Source organism: Oenanthe melanoleuca, chromosome 1A, assembly GCF_029582105.1.
Source record: "Oenanthe melanoleuca isolate GR-GAL-2019-014 chromosome 1A, OMel1.0, whole genome shotgun sequence".
Lineage (NCBI taxonomy): Eukaryota > Metazoa > Chordata > Aves > Passeriformes > Muscicapidae > Oenanthe > Oenanthe melanoleuca.
In genome coordinates this window covers 47956498-47975939 of record NC_079334.1, presented here as the reverse complement: position 1 = coordinate 47975939, position 19442 = coordinate 47956498, and the positions used below count along the sequence as shown (strand labels likewise).

Here is a 19442-nt window from a genome sequence, read left to right as displayed (position 1 = left end):
TGAACGTATTCAACTTACTCTGATATTATCTCAGAACCACAGAACATCATGGGTTGCAAAGGACTTTAACTATCAACTAAATCCAAGCCCCTGGCCTTGGGCAGGGCACTCTCCCACTAGACCAGCCCCATCCAACTTGGCCTTGAACACTTCCAGGGATTCCAGGGGCATCCACAGCCTCTTTGGGCTACCTGTTCTCACACCTCACTGTCCTCCCAGTAAAGAATTTTTTCCTACCATCTAATCTAAGTATCTCCTCTTTTCGTTTAAAACCATTCCTCCTTGTCCTATTACTATCTGTCCATGTAAAAATTTGCTCTTCCTCATTTTTATAAGGTCCTTTAGGTACTGGCAGGCCACAAAAAGGTTTCCCTGGAGCCTTCTCTTCCCCAGGCTGAAAAACCCCGGCTCCTGTGCTGTCTTCAAAGGGGAAGTTCTCCAGCCTTCTGATAATCTTTGTGAACCTCCTCTGGACCCTCTTCAACAGGTCCATGTCTTTCTTGTGTTGAGGACTCCACAGCTGGATGCAGCACTCCAGGTGGGGTCTCACCAGAATGGAGCAGTGGGGCAGAATCCCCTCCCTTGCTCTCCTGACCATGCTGCTCTGGATGCAGCCCAGGATGCAGTTGATTTTCTGGGCTGGGAGCACACAGTGCTGGCTCATGTTCAGCTTTTCATCCATGAGAACCCCCAGGCCCCCCCTTCAAGTCCATGTCTGACCAGCTTGGAGATAAGAATGTTGTATGTGACCATGTTGAAGGCCTTACAGAAGTCTGGGTAGATGACATTGTTCTGTCTTCCTTTGACTGCTGCAGTCGTTCCATCAGAAAGGGCCACCAGAGTGTTCAGGCATGATTTGCCTTAAGAAAGTCATGTTGGCTGTGTTGAAATTCCTCCTTGTGTTGTATGTGCCTTAAAACTACTTCCATGAGGATTGAGTCAATGATCTTCCCAGGCACAGAGGTAAACCACCAGTATGTGGTTCCCTACATCCTCTTTCTTTACTATTTGAAAACAGGAGTGATGTTTCCCTTCATCTGACTGCAGAAGTTCTTAGCTTTTTTGTAATTCTCTGATCAAAGGCAGTAACCATAATCACTAAAATTTACCAAACCATTTGAACAGGTGTATTTTTCTTTCCCTCACAACATGAACCCATTGTAGTGAACCAAACTGGAAGACCACAGTACACTGGAGAGTTAGTGATTTGTGTAAGAGTGAAACCAAGCAAGTACAACAGACCATGCTCAATGCCCATCCCAGCCTTCAGGCTGTGCTCTGTTGTACAAACACTTTGTCTGCAGGACAATTCTGCCCAGGTCACTGAAAGAGAGGAGCCTGCAGGTAACCTGTCCAACATTGCCTTCAGCTAAAAGTGCAGCAAGACCTTATCGTGAAAATATCCTTTATTAGTAGCGTTGATTTATTTCAAAAAATAAACAAAAAATATGCAATACCACAAAGAAAAAAAGAGATCTCTGCATGCACAGCATCTGTGCAGCATGCTGTGGAAAAACCTCCTAACCACAAAATGCTAAGCATCTGAAGGGTTATGAGATTGACTAGATAAATATATTCCTCTTTATGTTACTAAAACATATATTTTACTAAGTAATTTCTTTTTGTACCTTTCTTGCCAAGATTCAGAAAAAATCCTGCATTTTTACTCTCTCACCTCACATCCCACCCCTCCACCCTGCTGCAGAACACTATCAGGCTGCTTTGTTGAAGGACTAACAACTCCGTTTTTGACACTGTCTATATCTATTTCTTTCTAGAAAACTACTTAGGTAAATAATTTCTCTGCAGACTGGCTTCATAGGTCCCTGTTCTCAATTTGTTTTGAAAGGCAGTGGAAAAGGGGTTGGCATAATAAAACTATAACTTCGAATCTCAAAAGTATGTAAAAAACCTGTCTTCATACCAGGACTTGTTCCAAGGACAACTTAGAAGAAAGCAAACTTAAGAAAGAGTTTCTTTTCCATCATTACCATCACTCTTCTAGTTTTGCAAAAGCATTAACTTGAATTGAAAATGGGAAGAGAACTATTTTTGAGAAGTATTAAATCAAAATAGTTACCCCAAATTATAGACCAATAATCACTGTTTCCCCTCAAAAGAGAAGGAATGTTTCATTAGTTATGCTGGATAGCACTTTTTCTTTAAAACTTATTTGGAAGTTTATGATAAAGCTGGCCAGTTGAGGGGAAGATAAAAGGGGAAATATTGTTCTGTAGTTAATTCATCTCTTTTCACGGACACACACACAAAAAATATAATATGCCATTTAATGCATAAAAGAGCAAAATTTCATGAACTCTTACATGCACAAAAAAGGGAACATACTAAAGGAAATGTTGTTTCACACTTGTATAGAACTCTACTAGCTGTCAAATTTGAAGTTTGCTGTTTTGGAAGAGCAGATCATGAAGACAAACAAAAATAAGTTAAACCAAATCTTTGCTGATAACAGGATTTCATACCAAATTACAGAATTCCCTTACCAGAGAGATTGGTATGATTTGCAGAGAAGTGAACAAAGTTCAGAAGGAAAACAAGAAAGACATAAACTCTGAAGCAGTTTTGACTGCACTACTCTACCGTGGTCTTTAAGATTCTGTAGTACTTCAGTCTGGAGGCAGCTTTAGAGAAAATGATACCTTTTTAACTGAATTAAATATGAAAATGAGTAGAGTGTCCTTGCTGAAATTTATTGTAGTGTGTCTCGGAAATTTTCAGTCTGCTTCACAGCTATGCATTGGCACTGCTTAAATGCAGTCTAGAGACCACCTAGAAGAACAGTGGCATGTGGGGATATGTCTGACATGTCTCCATTGGGACACTTTGGAAATGGACAGTGGTGAAACAGCTAACAAGACCACCATGTGGCTTGGTCTAAGTTTCCCATTCAGAAGAAAAGAAATAGTTTACAACCCTCTGAAGGGTAATCAAGGTATTCAAGCTCTCCATCTTAGCTCACAGGCATTGCTATTTGAAGAAAGACTTCTTTCCTGCAGAAAATTACAGTGGATACTTACATTTTCTTTCCAATTTCTAGAGATTTCTTCTAAACCAGCACAAATATTAAATACTCTTTTTTTTTCAAATTTAAATTTTTTGTTGTGTTGTTTGGAAAAGGACAAAAAATTGGCAAAAGCACTGAAATGGACTTCAGGGCTACACAAAGCAAGAATACTTTGAGTTTAAATGCAGTGGATATATTGCCTTTTTGATGAAGTGTGAATTACCATTAAATGCAAAGCATGTACTCTGCTATGATCTTTGAAAGGAATATGTTATGGGCCTTTCACAGTTATGTAACTTGGAAACAAGGAGAGTTGGTCAAACCAACTGCCCACAGAACCTGGGATTTATCTCATCCATTTCCACTTGGTATTTAAAGTCTCCACTAATTATAATAAATTTCAATTATACTCAGTGCAGAGGAATGAGCACATCCAGATGCCTGCTTCTCTTCATTACCTCCTAAGTGAGAAAAGGATGACTAGTTCAGAACTATTTAACTTTTGGAGGAGTAAGTTAAGACCTATAAATATCTCACAGAGATAGTAAGCAACTGGCAGAGAAATAAGTTGGAATTCCACCTCCAGATTCTTCCATAATAATTCTATTGTACAGCATGTCCTATTTATCTCCTTTAAAATAGTTTTATGTCCTGACTGTCTTTCTTAAAAACCACACACCTAAGACATGATCTCTAAATTCTATAGCTATACCTCTCCATGCAAACATAGGACTGGAAAACTACTATGTATAGACAATATGGAAAGTTTATTTAAGGAAACTTCTCTGTTGCATTTGGATTTGAAAACAAGGGAACCTCTGAGAATAGCTGATGAGCTAGCAAACAGGTATCAGAAAGTATATTAAAGCAGAAGATACACCACTGTGATAGACTACAGAGATTAACCAGACAGTTTTCAGCCTTTTGATATTTATGTGGATCTAAATCCATACTTCCACCCATTTTTCTGTCCAGTATTCCAAATTATCTGTCACTTCTCTCTGTATTTACTTAATTTGTTTGCAAAGACATAGCAAGCAGTGCACACTAAATGTTGTGACTACGTGGAGTAATAAAGAAAGCTCACATGCAGTCTGGAAAAATGTTGCAAGACCTCAAACCTCTTTCCTTTTGCATGGCCAAACCCACTGTAAGTCCAGTCTGTGGATGACTGCCTGACATTGTGCTGTACCCAGGGTGAGAAGAGGGCTCAGGGCAGACAATGGCCAGAAGGCAGCTGCATCCAAAGGGATTGGGGCAGTCCACTCCAGGCACTCTTTTCTGTCTTCTAGACACCTGAAACAAAACTGGTTCCTATCTTCCCCTCCCACAACTAGGATTTTATCTTGCATGTGCACTGCTGCACAAAGATGTCTATAATTTAAAATCATTGGTCATCTGTGCCAGACAGAGGAGTCAGCAGCATCTCTGGTGTGCAGCTGTGCCTGTCTCCAGAGGAGAGAGACTGTCAGCTCTGCCAGGGCAGCGAGAGGCTGAGCTGCTCTGAAGGGCTCACCAGCACGGCTAACTGCATTGCTGCTCCTTGAATAATTTAATGCACTAAACTTGGGAGATTTGGGCCTTCACAGGAAAGCAACTGTAGGCTAAAGGAATGATGATGGCTGCAGCCTTTCAGCAGCTGCAACTTCTGCAGTGATCTGACTGATGGATGAAGGGAGAGAGGTCTCAGAAGTAGCACATGGTCTTGAGAAGGACAGCATAGAGATCACATATTACCTGGAGCTTTTTTTTTAGGAGATTCCTTTATAATATTTACCTCTAAAACCTGGCACACTTTGACACATACTATAAAATGATTACCTTGTTCACAAGCAAATCAGATAAAACTTGAGCTTCCCTTTCACTTAGAAAGTAACTAATACTGAGCATGTCAAATCATTAATCTGTGGACAGATTTAGTCTATCTGTGGGAAGGCTTCAATTTGAACTCTTTCAAGCTTCCATCCAGATGCTAAAATAGCAAATTCCACCTTAATTCTCAAACAGTCTAGAGTTTACAATATTGAAAGTTTCTTTTTTTTAAATAAATACACATCAAATAAACACAAGAGACAGCTGCAAGCATAGCTTTCTCTAGGTGTGTGAGAATAGGGGTATGCACTCTGTTTGCCCAGTGTCTCATGATACCACATTTCAACTTGGATTTCATCAACTGATGTAAACAAATGCATCAATAACAAACCCAAACAGAAAGCTTAGAAAAACTGAAAACTTTCAATTCTAGAAGTGGTACAAAATACTGTGGTATTTATATTACAAAGAATTAAAAAGATTTTTTACTAAAGATTGTTTGATACTTCTGTGTCTTCAGTAGAAATGCCACAATTCTTAGCCACTGTTGTATACCAACAATGAAGTGATTAGATACCCTAAACCAAAAAAGTATATAGGCTCTTCACAATCAGGTTTGGAAAACATCTTCAGCCTCTCTGCTTTTTATTCCTCTGTGGGAAGAAGGAGAGCTGGGGACCAGCATGTTGCAGCTGTCATCTACCATGTCAAAGAGCATCAATTTTGTTCCTAAGCAACTCTGCACAGTGCAGTAGTTGCTGCCCATAACTGATAAGGATGCTCAGGGAATTGTTAAGTGGCTGCAAGTGGAAGAGATAAAAGTTGCAGAAAATGAAAGTAAGGTCACTAACACAATAATAAAAGTCCTCTTTTGGGCTATGAAAAAGGGGGATATGAATATTAACAATGAAAAGCTAAAGATCCCACTCACATTACACGTGCTCTCATAAAGAAAACTCTCTTGATTCATCTTACTGAAAGAAACAGTGAGTTAGGATGCAAAAGACACATTCAGAGTGTAACCTTTTACACAATCCTAAATTAATTCCTTCACAACCTTACAGTCTAACTCTCAGCCATTTACCAGGAATGCCTGGATGGCCAAGCTTTCAAGTGATAATTTGAAAAATTGTTCCCTGTGTATCAGCCAAAATATTTTGAGAATCTGCCAGTATAATTCATAGAAAAAAATCCATATCTCTGAATACACATTTGAAAAAAGTTAGGGTTTGGCCTGAATTTTTTTCCAAAATAATAATTAATTAAAGCATGCTAATATATTATCATAAGATTAGGCTATTATAGATACCATTAAGGAGGTTCACAGTTACTTCTTAATCCAAAATTAATTCTCTTAATCCAACAGATTTAAAACTGTAGTGAAACATACTTTATTTTAATTTACCAAAGTTCTCAGAGTAATTAAATAAAATTCTAGAAGTTTATACTGCCTTTTGTACTACTAGAAGTCATAGCTAAGGAGACTTAGTCTTCAGTAATCAAACAGCTAAATTTATTTAGAAAGATACACATTTTATAACATTTTTGTTTTAATGTTGGTATTGTAATAGATTGCATTTTAAAAATATATACATGTGTTCTCAATATTGCAATTTTTTCTTCCTATGTTATTTTTTTATATAAAGCCTTAGTGCAAGTGGTAATAAGTACAGAACTGAGTTGGACACTAACTGGTTAAACATCAGCTCACAAATCACAATGCTTCCTCAAAGAGAAAGAACTGTGATATAATGTGCTTACATCAGGATTTTTTTTTTTTTTTTTTTTTTTTTTTTTTTACAAAGAAACGGGAAGAAAACAGGAAAATGTGCTTTAAATATGCTTCATTTAGGAGCAGAGATTAAGGTAAGAATCAACAGCAAGGTAAGAATCAACTAGCAGAACTGTAGACTCCTCTTACAAAGTTCATATTACTGCACAAAAAGAACACCCAAAGGCAGACAAAGTACTTCTCATACCTCCTATATAAATCTACAAAGAATGTTCATTAAAACAGACACAAAATAAGAAAGTTTGCCACCATACCAGAGAAGGGGATGAAATTGCAGTGGTCAAAATTGAAAATTACTTTTTCTTACCACACATCAGCATCTTAACAAATTTACTGCATGTAAGTTAAATGAGACCTATTGAAACAAATAAATCCTCAGATTGCATGCTTATTTGAAAATGGAATCACCTACCTGACATTGTTTCAGAGTTTTTCACGCTGTTTCTAGAAATATTTTCATTAATAATATCTACATGTCATAGCTTCCATTTCTTACATATCTTTTCATGCTGAACTCTTGGTTTGAAAACCACAGAGGCAGAAAATTAGGATCAAAACATTTATCTCTTGGATAATTTACATTATTCTTTCAGTTACCCTTCTGTTTTTTAACTTGAATTACTCATCCCTCTTTCCTAAGCATACCATACACAAAATAGTCTTATCTCCTTCTTTTTTTTATCTTCTACTTTAACAAGACCTGAACCCTAGCAGAATCCATGTGATTCTGATAGGGGCATTTGATCCTGCCTCTGAGACATATCCAAAGTCTGAGTAAAGTATTCTATTCTTATCTTAGAAGTTACTCCTGTGCACATAAGACTATTTTCTAAGGTAATTAGGTACCTAGCTTCAACTGCTTCTAACACCCAAGCCTCTTCTGAAAATTCAAGTTGAGTGCCTGTCTTCACCTCCAGACACATAAATGCCTTTAAATTCTTCCTTGTAGTGTTTGAGTCCTATAAATGAATAAACCCAGGAGATCTCTATGTCTGTGAAACTTGACTTCTCAGTTAAACCAATCAGATGAATAAACCAGCAACACAAATGAAACAAAAAACCAGGGATAAATGCAAAACTACTATTCCCAAATACTTTAAATATGCAAAATTTTACTTTGTTCCTACTAAAAACATTTTTCTAGGTTGTTTAGAAGCCTCACATTTTCTGTAACTGAAGAATCATGCTCTAACTTAGTACATTTACACAGTAGCCCCTAATGCTTTCACCTTCAGGATGGAGATCTGCAGATAAGTAAGGAATGAGACTGCACAGTGGAATACAAGAAAGGAAACTGCTTTTCTAAACACACAAAAATTACAATTTCTTATATGACTGATATACTTGTATCTTTAATAATCAGATAGCAGTCTTTTGCTGTTTTGTTAGCTTTTGTCAATGCATTTAACTGACAGAATTTGAACTCATGGTAGTAGGAATGCTGTACTGATAACTGGGTACATTAAGATGTATCTCCTAATAATGCATAGGTTGTGTCTATGCTGCTATGAGAAAAGGAGTGCAGTCTCATTTGAATTATAATAGAAATGAATCCTGTTAAACTTTATTCTTTTGATGCATTGATCACATAATATTTACAAGTGCTGATGTTAAAACCTGAGCCTGTATAGGCCAGACACCTGAGTAAATTTTTGTATCCTGTATTTTTCTACAGGGCACTCATACCTGTTACATATCAGATGCTCTAGTAAAAAGCATTATATTTTTATCTTAAATCACATGTATTTAAGTCTGTGCTGTGAAAATAAAGCAAATTTCACTGTGTACTTTGGGGAAAATTGTTTATTTTTTGTCATAACAAACCCCACAGCTTTTTTACTTAACAAGACGTTTATAAAACATTTCCAGAGGCCAAGCAAGATCAAAATCATATGCTTCACAAAAAAATATTAAGAAATAGTGGTAGAAATAAAGGCTCCTAACTGTGTTTGGAGTTGAAGTCCAAGCATGGTGACTATTATTGTTCCAGGAAGTCTAGAGTAGAGCTATAATTTTAAAGCACTGTCTATAAATTCAAAGACCTTTTCTCCACTGCATAATAATTCAGAAAAAAAAATAAAATATGTCCTAAAGATTATGTCTTCCAGAAAAAACCTGTGCTCCTATCTATTGCCCAATAAATGATAGGTACAGAAATATACAGAATCTTTCCCATCACTGTCAGCTCTGTTGTCATGTAACTGATGAAACCTGTTAAGGCTGATTCTAAACATTTTCTGTATTTCTAATTTATACTCCCTCTTTGGAACAATCTATGATCTTAACCCCTGATAAACAAGATTCTTCTCTAGTTAGCTTACCATGATGAATATTATGAACTGGCAATGGACTATAGTGTCATAAAAATCAAGTAAAAGGAGTAAGTCATTAAACTTTCTTTCAAATGTCTGGAAACTTTATTGCCACCTGAAGTTGCAAGATGTTCTCAACTTATTTTGAATAGTCACTTTATTTCTGTGGTATGTATGTTTCCCTCTTCAGACATACAGTTTCCATTTCCAGGTTTGTCTTTTTTTTTTTTTTTTTTTTTTTTTTTTTTTTGCATGGTAGGTGCTGTTTCTAATACTGTATTCGTAGATTTACATGGTTTTTATATTGCAAATTTTTCATCTTAGAAAAAGGCACAATGTTGTGAGTCATGTACAGATTGTCATCACTCAGTTTGAACTTCTTGGGTTTGACCACTTAAAGAATTAACTAAAATGACAGTACTCACTGATGATTACTTGAATGATAGCCCTATAGTTAATAGATCAGGCACTAGCCATATTTACTCTCTGAGATGATTTGTTTTGCTGTATTAGGCATATTTCCATGCTATATCCAGGTCCACAGTAATCTAATTGTAGTTATTCTTCTCTCAAAGTAACAACAAGGAAACAAAATTCCATCTCCTACTACCTAAGGAGCGAATAAATTATATCCTGAGCAGAAAGATCATTCTGTTAAGCATCACCTTCATGTTTTTCATAATGAACTAAGGAAGTTCAAAACAAATGAGTGAAACAAGCTAAGTCCTTTTCCTCTGAGAGATTTTCAGGATTTTTTTTTAAGAGGAAAGCAGGTCCCCAGTGTAACTAAATAAGAATACAGTTACTCTACTCTCTGTCAAGCAACAAGGGCCCAATACAGTTTCAGTAATCTTTTTGTTACAGAACAAATAATTTTTTTTACTGCTATCAAAATGACCCTTAGTGTAACAGATTCTCCCTGGAGCCCTTTTTGAATATCTAGTAACATACTTTGAAGGTGATCACAACTACACTTTGTCCCTCCTCTGTTATATAGGCTAAATGTCTCTGCTGTGAAGAGAAAATAGATTGAGACATCAAACACATTTGTAAAACACAAAATCCACTAGGTTGTATATAAGAAGGCAAAAATAGAAAAATTCTATTTGAAACTGGGTTGAAAATATCAAACAAAAAATGAATGAGCTATATGTATGCAGCAGATACAGAAATAAAACTCTAACTTTGTGAATCTTTACATTTGTAACACGAATTATAAGAATACATCCAAACTTTTAATAAAATTTTTCACAAAACAAAGATTTTGAATTTTGTTCTCGTCAGGTTTTATTAAACACAGTGGATTATTTCAAACTAAAATGCAGAGATTATAAGGAACTAAACACACTGAAAAAGGCACAGTGGTGAGAAAAGAGAGCATGTGTGGCATTTGAGAAAAAAAAAGTGATGATTTGGAAATTTTATGATGCTCATAAGGAAAAAATCTATCAAACAAAGGTCAGAACAAAAAATCTTTTCTGAGAAAAGTTCAGGTCAAATGAATGACAATGGTGACAAACAAGATTTGATCTAGTAGTAAAGGATGAATTAGGAATCTGGAACAAAGGAGAAGAAGAAGAAAAAATAAAGCCAGCAGAGTCTTATTACAAATGTTAACCTTGTCTTGGGGAAGGGAGGAAAGATATCAACCAGTAGACAAACTCCAACCATGAAAACTACGGAAAATGATAGCTGGAATAAATAATGGAAAAAAAAAATAGACAAAATAAAAAGATAAAAAAAGAATGGGAAAAGGACTGAAGAGGGCAAAGAACACGAATATGCAGGAAAAGGAAATCCTTTCCTCTCTTCCCTCGTTCACTGTTTGAGGCCTTCTGTTATCACATCTAGTCATCTATATTATAAAGTCTTCAGAGAATTTGATATATCTTAAGTAGGTTTCCTCACATATTATGGGCTATATTAACAATCAAAACAAATAGTTTCTTTATCTTTTCTGAAAGACACACCTCTAATTTATACAATGAAAGCAAATAAATGAGTAGTTGAGTTTAAGCTTCCTTTCATAAAGTATTGTGTTCATCTACTGAAGTGTTGTGTGACTGGATAAAGCTACCCAATGTAAAGGCTATAAAAATAGAATTTTAATATATCAGTAAGATTGCTTTAGAACTAGTCACAGAAGAGCACTATGTTCCTTATTTAAAGTATAATATCTTCATAAAACACAAACTACAATACAGCTCTGACTGACTTGGGAACAAACAATATCCTTACACCCTCAAAACCTTACCAGCTATTCCAGCTCATTTGCTGGCTCCTGACAGGGCAGAGGGAAAGTTATGAGACTGGCATGTTATAAAGTGACAGCAGAAAGTGACATCACTGTCATTGTGGATGGAGATGTCCATAACCCCTAGGAGGGGCCAGTCCCAGTGGAGGACTGCCAGTCCCAGCTCAATAGACTTGAGCTTTTCTCTCTGTCAAGCTTCACACTAACCTGATTCTTGACCTCTGTGTTTCCACTATTTTCTTGAATCTCCATAAAATATTTTGTGACCTCTAACAATTTTATTCTCTTTTCTTCTCTTGTTTTTACTTTACTTTTGCTACAATTAATCCTGAAAAAACACTAGTTTTAAGTTTAAAATCAGACAGTTCAGTTTCTGGAGGCGTGCATGCTGTTTTTCTAGAGGCATCTTTCTCTTCTCTTTCTCTCTCTGCCTTATCTTTTTCTCATGTTCTCTTTCTTCCCTTGCTCCTTTCTTCTCTTCTTTTCATTTTTTTTCAGCCCTTTCATGTTACATTTCCATGTACATGTACTACTTGAGCTGAGCAGTCAAGAGCAGTTAATACCTGGGATATCCTTGGAGGCAAAAACAGTAATATTTGAAGTCACTAGCACTCTGCAAAGGAAAATGTAATCTATGCTTTTTAAAGACACTTTAATTTCTCAGCAATCATGCAGAACTGAGAAATATAGCTCTGCTTCTGAGGTAATAACTCCCCAAATTGCAAAGGTCGCTTACTCAATACCCTTGCTATCTAGAAAAATACAACAGTGACACCAACACTCAAAAAACTCAATTTTGTGTTAATCTATTATTAGCCATTAGCTTTCATGAATTTTTGTAGTATTTCACATAACCTGCTGTGTGATACTGTCATCTGAAACATAAAGACTTCATCAATCTTTTTTTATAAAAGAGAGAAGTTGTTCCTATCAAGTCCATTTTTACACCCCTGATTCAGCTAAAACTAAAGTTAAAATGAAGAGGAGCTCTGTATTAGTAAAGAGATGGTAAGCTTTAGCACATAGAAAAGGTATCAGTACTAATTACAATCAGCTTTCATTGACCCTTGGTGCTTTTCCCTGTAAATTCCCCCTTCTTTTGTGCAATTATTCCATCAACTAAGAAGATTTCAAAGGTTTTATTAAGCTAATTTTATTTAAATTATTCACACATATATACTTAACACTTAAACATGATTTTTATAAAGTTATCATGATGTTATTAAAAGGAGATAAGCTAGCTAATCCACTGATTAAAGATTTCATAAAAATTGGAGATGTCTGTCATATCTGAACCTGTATCATACCTGAACTCCTGAAGGTGAGAATTTGGATCTCTGTTCAATCTGCTCAAAAGTTTCTCTGCTCAAACTACCTTGAAGAAGGTGTCAAGCATGAGAGGATTCTCTTTAACCCTTTTTGGTCCACTTGGGACCAACACATTGTGTCACTGTATACTTAAAAACAGGTTCTTAGGTTCTATTCAAAGAGATTTGAAATTATGTTGAAATTGGAGCAGTACTTTTGAAGATTTTACTCAGAATAATACTTCAAAACCTGGAATTACAGAATAATACTCATGTATGTGTGTGTGTGTGTGCCAAAGAAACAAACAAATCATATTAACACCAGCTGTGATACCATATCTGTGCTATAATCAGTTGCAATTTGGGCATAAACCAAGAAAAGTTTCTGTTCAGTACCATGGACAAGTACTTTCCACAGTGTGCAGGAACATGGAAACAACTTACTCAGAAAGTACTTTTTGTTACAAAAATAACCATACCCCAGCTTCTGGTTTTTTATATTAAAATAGCAGTCAATTCTTTCTCAAAAACATCACTGTTCTAATTAAAAATAAATGGTGAAAAATATCAGCATCAGAAAATACAGGAATGTGGATCTAGTTATCATGCCTAACTTGTTTCTTCTGCTAACTGGTCCCTTCCATTTGTCACCAGCATCAGAAAATGAAAACCAAAAAAACCACCCAGGAATTGAAAAGGAGGGTTTAAATCCCCAAAGCTCTTGTCATTCCTTTTTAGCATAACTTGCCCTTACAAGAAGTATGAAATATTTACTATGCACTATATTTATCTTCATTTGTTACATCACACTGAAGATAAAAGCCTTGTATAAGAAATGGTGGCATAAGACACTCCTTTTATCTTTTCCAATATTTTGTATGTGTTTCCCAAGTAAATTACTATTGCACATAATAAATCAAGTTTTTCATAATAGTTTAATAATGCACTTTCATTTTGTTAAATTTAAAAGTTACACATGTTTCATAAATTTCAACAGTCCCAACAAGATACAGCAAAATGATAACAAAATTATGGGTTTGCCTTAATGAAAGTGCCAAGTTTGTAATTTTGTATCTGTAATGATTAAATAACTAGTCAGTTTGTAATGAATCAACAAATTTTCAGTTTCATAGAGGGTACTATACAACTCAAAATTAAGAATAAGGAAAAATTGTCATCTCAAATTAGTCAACCTTCTAAATCCCTGTTGCAATTACACACAAATGCATTTTATAACTTGGTGCAGAGAATCAGCTGATCCAATCAGACTCTGGTATCAGAGACTTCATAAAATAATACTCTCTCCCATCCTTCCCTTAAACTGCATTGCATTCTAATGACAACAGTGACACTTTTTAACTCCTATTCTCTGAAAGAAATAGTATTGCCATTAGAATTAGGTTTAAAAACACATGCTTGATGCGTCACATATCTCACACTTCCTCAGATAATTTTCCAGAGTGTGTCTCCAGTCACAGAGTGTATCAGTGTAGCTTGACACTCATAATTTAAAAGTTACAGGTCCATGAAAATCAAAGAAAATGTGTTCAGTGTCTTAAATAAAATCAGGAATATATTTTTTTTGTAAAGACAAGGCATGATTTTCATGAAAAACAACTACTTTGTAATAACAAATTCAATATCCAGGTCTACATCAATACACAACTTAAAACAAAATGGCAGATCCACAAACTGATCAAATTAAAAGCTTGCACTTCGGTTCTCCTTAAAAATATTAATAATTTACCAACACCTAGCAGGTTCTGCCAGCAAAGACAATACTCCATTAAAAATCCACTGATAACTCACACATACTGATAAAATATTCCAATTTCGCTGTCCAAAACCAAAGAGTTTACAGACTTTTTTGCTTTGCTTTGTTCGCTTTTTCAGGGTTTTTGCAGTTTTTTGATTTGGGTTATTTTAATTTCAGCAATGCTGTTAACTCACTTAAACATGTAAAACATTTAGAAGGAAGTCACAAGTTGAATGTTTAAAGTGATGTAACAAAAACTTACCCTCACTTTTTTTCTATCACCATTTTTTTTAAACTGAGTATTTTCCGTTCGTGCCAATACACTTGTTGAAACGTTGGCTGTAACCAAACACCAGCTGCACTTACCCCAGTGTTGTCATGGTGACGATGGTGTACCAGAAGGCTGCAGGGATGCTGGTGAACTTGCTGGCTGATGAACCTTTCTCTGCATAGTACATGACTGTGGCAAAGATGATGATGGCCATAGTGAGTGAGAAGAGGAGGAAGCCTAACTCCGAGGCACAACTTTTCAGCGTGTAGCCCAGGATGCGCAGACCCTGCGAGTGGCGGGAAAACTTAAAGATCCTGAAGACACGAAAGACTCTTAATGTCACAAAAGCCCCACTGACGTCCTCGTTATCTGTCATCACCAGGCCAATGTAATATGGCATAATGGCCACCACATCAATGATACTCATGACACTGCGCACAAATTTGTAGCGACTAGGAGCTGCCAGCAGACGTAGGAGATATTCAACAGTGAAGATCATGACACAGGCAGTATCCAGACAGAAGAAAGCCACCGCATACCGCTCTCCACAGGGCAGCTCCTTGATGCGACCCGGGCTCACCCCACAGGGCACGGTCTCCACCACGTTGGCAATCACGGAGACGGCAATGAAGAAACCAGTGACATAGTAGAAGACTAGAGCCAGGGTACTGGTGTGTGGGTTTTCAAAGGCCCGCCACATCCTCTGACGAGCTGTCATGGAGGGCAGGGAGCTCTCAGCTACATGATCCGTGTCGGCATCATCCTGCAGGCGCTCAGCATTCTCGCGCCGGCGATCCTTGTACTCCTCGTAACAGCAGTCACCAATGATCTCAGGGATGATGCCAAAGAAGGCCAGCTCCTCATCATAGGCTGAAATGCACTCCTGGCGGGGATAATGAAGCTTCCCAGTGCGGTAGAAGTTGAGAATGTGGCGGAAAATGTCAGGGTCCCGATCAAAAAAGTACTGCTGCGTCTCAGGGTGGTAGAAGAAGTCCCGCTCTGAACTGCCCAGCAGAGTGTCAGGGTAGCGCTCTAAGGTGTCCAGCCACGTCTGGAACTGGATGCCACTCACATTCAGCACAATCAGAGAGTCCTGGCTTCGCTTTCTCTCCTGCCGTGGAGCAGCTGGCATGGGACCAGTAGCCACTGGCATCCATCCTATGGCTGCTGCCCTGGCAAAGGGTAACCAAGCTGCTACACCTGCTGCCATGGTTCCAAACAGCTATTACAGCTACGGGAGTCAATCTAGAGACACTTCTGGTCCAGCCACTAAAACAGAGAGGGAAAAGAAATATAAAAATTCTCACACATTCTTGAGGCAGCAGAATTCCTGAACATTTTTGCGATATTTAGTATTAACTGAAAACCCTCCTGTTTCCTTTTTGTTTCCTCCACTTTTTCACCCCAGAATATGCTCTCCAGGTACTGGTCACACTGTTAGGACAATAAATGAAGGCACTTGGAAATCCCTCTGTTCGAAGCAGCTTCTTTAACAGCCAGATCCTTTGCATATAAGGTCTCCATTCGAGGCCCCTGGACGGAAGCAACAGTCCTCAAATCACTAGCCCCTGGAGCCGGCTAGTAGCTCTAGTGCAGCTGTGCAGCCACCTGGAAGGAGATTTTCCTCCCGGCGCGATGCAGCCGGTCCCCCGCCCCTCCTCCGCTCCGCTCGCTCCCCGCCCGCCGCCGGAGCGGGGCCGCGGCACCGGCGGAGCTTCCCGGGCTGCGGCGGGGCCCCGCGCCCCCGCTCCCGCTCCCGCGAGGGGCACAGGGGATGGGCCGGCCGGGCCCCCCTTCCCGGCGGCAGCCCTGGAGCAGCGGCGGGAGGAATCCTCTCCCTGACCTTTAATCGCCGCCCGGGGACTCCTCCAGACCCCGGCTAGGGGCCGGGGGAGCCGGCAGGGCAGGGGGAGGAGCTCCGGGCGGCAGCATTAAACTTTAAGGCAAGTTTTCCGTGCAGGAGATGCTTTGAAGGGCAGAGGGATGCCGGGGATGGGGCGCGGGGAGCGGCTCACAGACAGGGAGCGGGCAGAGCGGACGGAGCATCGCGACACGGACAGGGGCTGATCTGCGGCGAGGAGACCGGGCTCGGGCAGAGCCCCCGCGGTCCTGGCGGGGGCAGGAGCGGGGCTTTGGAGACACAGGCACTAGGTGGGCTGCACGGGGCATCCCCGGAGCGCCGAGCGGCGGCGAGAGGCGAAGCCGGGGGAGGCTGGCCGTGGAGCGGAGAGGGCAGGAGCTGCCTGGCGGCGGGGGAGGCCGGGGCAGGGGTGCGGGTGCCGTAGGGCTCGGCGGGCGGTGGTGGATCGTGCCCCCCCACCCCTCCCCCCGTACCCCCGCCTCCCTCCTCTCGCCCCTTCCCCTCGGCTCAGTTCTCGAATCCCTCCAGACGTGCCCAGTCTGCGGCACCTACCTGTGAAAGTCTGGTGAGAGCGCTCAGTTGCATAGAGACTTTTGGAAATACGGGCTCTGCCGCTAGATCTCCGCGCCCCGCCGGGAACGGCGGGGAAGTAGTTGCTCCTGAGAAAGCTTGATCGCATCCAAAGGGACATCGATAATAAGGCTTTCCCCCACCCCCACCCCCCTCCGCCACCGCCGAGCGCCAAGCAACAAGTTCAAGGGGTGGGTGGGGGGAGAAAAACAACGTAATCGCGCCTGGCAGCTCGCGGAGCACGTCCTTGCGGGGCGCGGATCCTGCGGCGCGGGGCCGCTGTCAGGCGCGGCTGCGGCTGCGGCCGCTGCCCCTGCCCTGCCGCGGGCTGCGGGCGGCAGCGGCGAGGCCCTGGCGCGGCCGGGGGCGGGGAAGGGGCTTCCCGCTGCCTCCCCCGAGGCGGGCGGGCCGTGCCACCCCGCCGCCGCCCGCCTTGGGGCGAGGGGCGCAGGGGCGGGCGGCGGTGCGGGCGCGGGGAGCGCGGGGAGCGCGGGGCGGGCGGGCAGGACATCGCTCCGCGGGCGGAACAAAAGGGCTGCGGGCAGGGAGCGCGGCTGTGCCGGTGTGTGTGTGTGTGTGTGTGTGTGTGTGTGTGTGCGTGCCGGTGTGTGTGCCGGTGTGTGTGCGTGCCGGTGTGCGTGTGTGTGCCGGTGTGTGTCTCTGCGGGGCCGGGATCGTGCGGTCCAACCCCTCCGCCGGCAGCGCCGCACAGACCCTCTGGAGTTCGCGGTGCTTTGGGTAGGGATCGGGCGGCGGCGATAGCTTAGGTGAGGTACCGAGGGGATTTCTGGGGAGCGCTAGCTGCTTTCAAGGGAAAGGGAACCGTTCACTGCAAAAGAGAGGAAATGAGATGCCAGGGAGTGAAGTGCAGCGATCCTCCTGACAACCCGCCCCGAGCCACTCCGGAGCTGTGGTGGCAATATCCAAATGGCTCTTACCAGCTTTGGGAACGGCGAGAGCCGGGACGGGTGCGGGAGCCTTTCCCTCCTCCTCTCGGTTCCGCTCCCGTGCCGAGCCGCGTCCCTTTTCCCGACGCTAGATGGCGCGTGGATGACGGGAAGTGCGCTCCCGCCGGGAGCGGGCGAGCGGCGCTCCGCGCATCCCCCGGCTCCGCGCATCCCCCGCGCTCCGCGCATCCCCCGGCTCCGCGCATCCCCCCGGCTCCGCGCATCCCCCGCGCTCTGCCCGCGCATCCCCCGGCTCCGCTCATCCCCCCGGCTCCGCGCATCCCCCGGCTCCGCACATCCCCCGGCTCCGCGCATCCCCCGCGCTCTGCCCGCGCATCCCCCGGCTCCGCGCTCTGCGGGCGCCTCATCTCCCGAGCTCTGCGCGCCGCTCTGACACTGCTGGCAAACAGAGGGAACCGTCTATATTTTTCAATCGAGATTCTGAAACCGTTCTGTGTCTTCTTCACAGACCTTGCAGGAAGACACCGGAATGTATTCCTCCTTCTAACGTGCCTGTGTTCCCGTTTAGTAGTAAGAGGTTTCGAAAAGAATCACTGAATAAATAGGTTCCTTTATATGTGAAGTTTTTACGACCAAACCTTCCACTCTGATAAGCTGTTTGAGATATCTGCCGAAGAAACCCAAAGCAAAAAAATACCAAACACACACTGAAGCTTGAGAGTTCACTCTTTTCTGTATTTTAATAATATGCTCAGCTTCAGTATATGTTCACTTCTAAGTTCCCATGAAAAAGATGAACACTTCCAGTATTGTAGCCTAAGCTACAGCCTGAGCTGTTCCTACAAGTTATACTAGAAAGCATAGAGAGAAAAAGCTTAAAAATATTTGAGTGCAAACTTTAATATAGGAAAACTTATGATGATGGTTGATTACATATATCAAGTCACTTGAAATAAAATATCACATTAAATAAAAGATACTTTCTGGATATATACAGAAGTTGTTTGTTGCTTTTTTTATTTTTTTCTAGTTCAAATATTCAGTACATTATATCATATAAATTAATCAATTAAATTGAAATCAGTTGGTCAGCTATAGGTATTGAGCTTTCAGTGATATGGATATTCTTCTCCCATATGAAATGGGAGGTTTTGTTTGGTGCTACACAAGGCCAGTCCTGTAGAATTAATAAATCCCAATTTATGATCCTGTCAGCTCAGCACTGAGAAAATAATACTTTCCTGAAAATCAAGAGGTTTCCTTGTCAGCTATAGATTATTTTTGTAATCAATATCATTTTTTTAACATGCCTAGCATTACAAAAATCAGTTGCTGCTTTAGGCTGATTTTTTTCTTTGTAGTGTTTCCTGAATAGAAGTCTCGCAATAAAGGATTTTCCATCCATAGAGAGAACCTGTGAGAATGGGTTCCATTAAAGAAACACCTGGATTCCTGTTGCAATCTTAAAGTTGCCTCAGAAATTTACAGGTTTCATAAAAAAATGGGAAAAAACCCCAAACAAACTATATTTTTTGACAATTTTGGGTACCACGTATAAAATTTAGTCTGTTTTA

At 40.8% G+C, this 19442-nt stretch overlaps 1 protein-coding gene across 3 annotated transcripts in view; it reads right to left on the bottom strand.

Moving 5' to 3' along the window:
* KCND2 (potassium voltage-gated channel subfamily D member 2) overlaps nt 1-18051 on the bottom strand; it is a 256541-nt gene extending 238490 nt beyond the window's left edge. The window contains exons 1-3 of one of the 3 annotated variants that reach the window (XM_056511320.1): nt 17899-18045; nt 16943-17049; nt 14625-15798 (exon numbers count right to left, since the gene is read on the bottom strand). In XM_056511320.1, coding sequence (XP_056367295.1) covers nt 14625-15739 — 1115 coding nt within the window. In that variant the 5' untranslated portion in view covers nt 15740-15798; nt 16943-17049; nt 17899-18045. Of the gene's footprint in view, nt 1-14624; nt 15799-16942; nt 17311-17898 lie in introns of those variants that run through there. The other 2 variants (XM_056511312.1, XM_056511328.1) reach the window with 2 other exon arrangements.
* Nucleotides 18052-19442: the final 1391 nt, after the last annotated feature.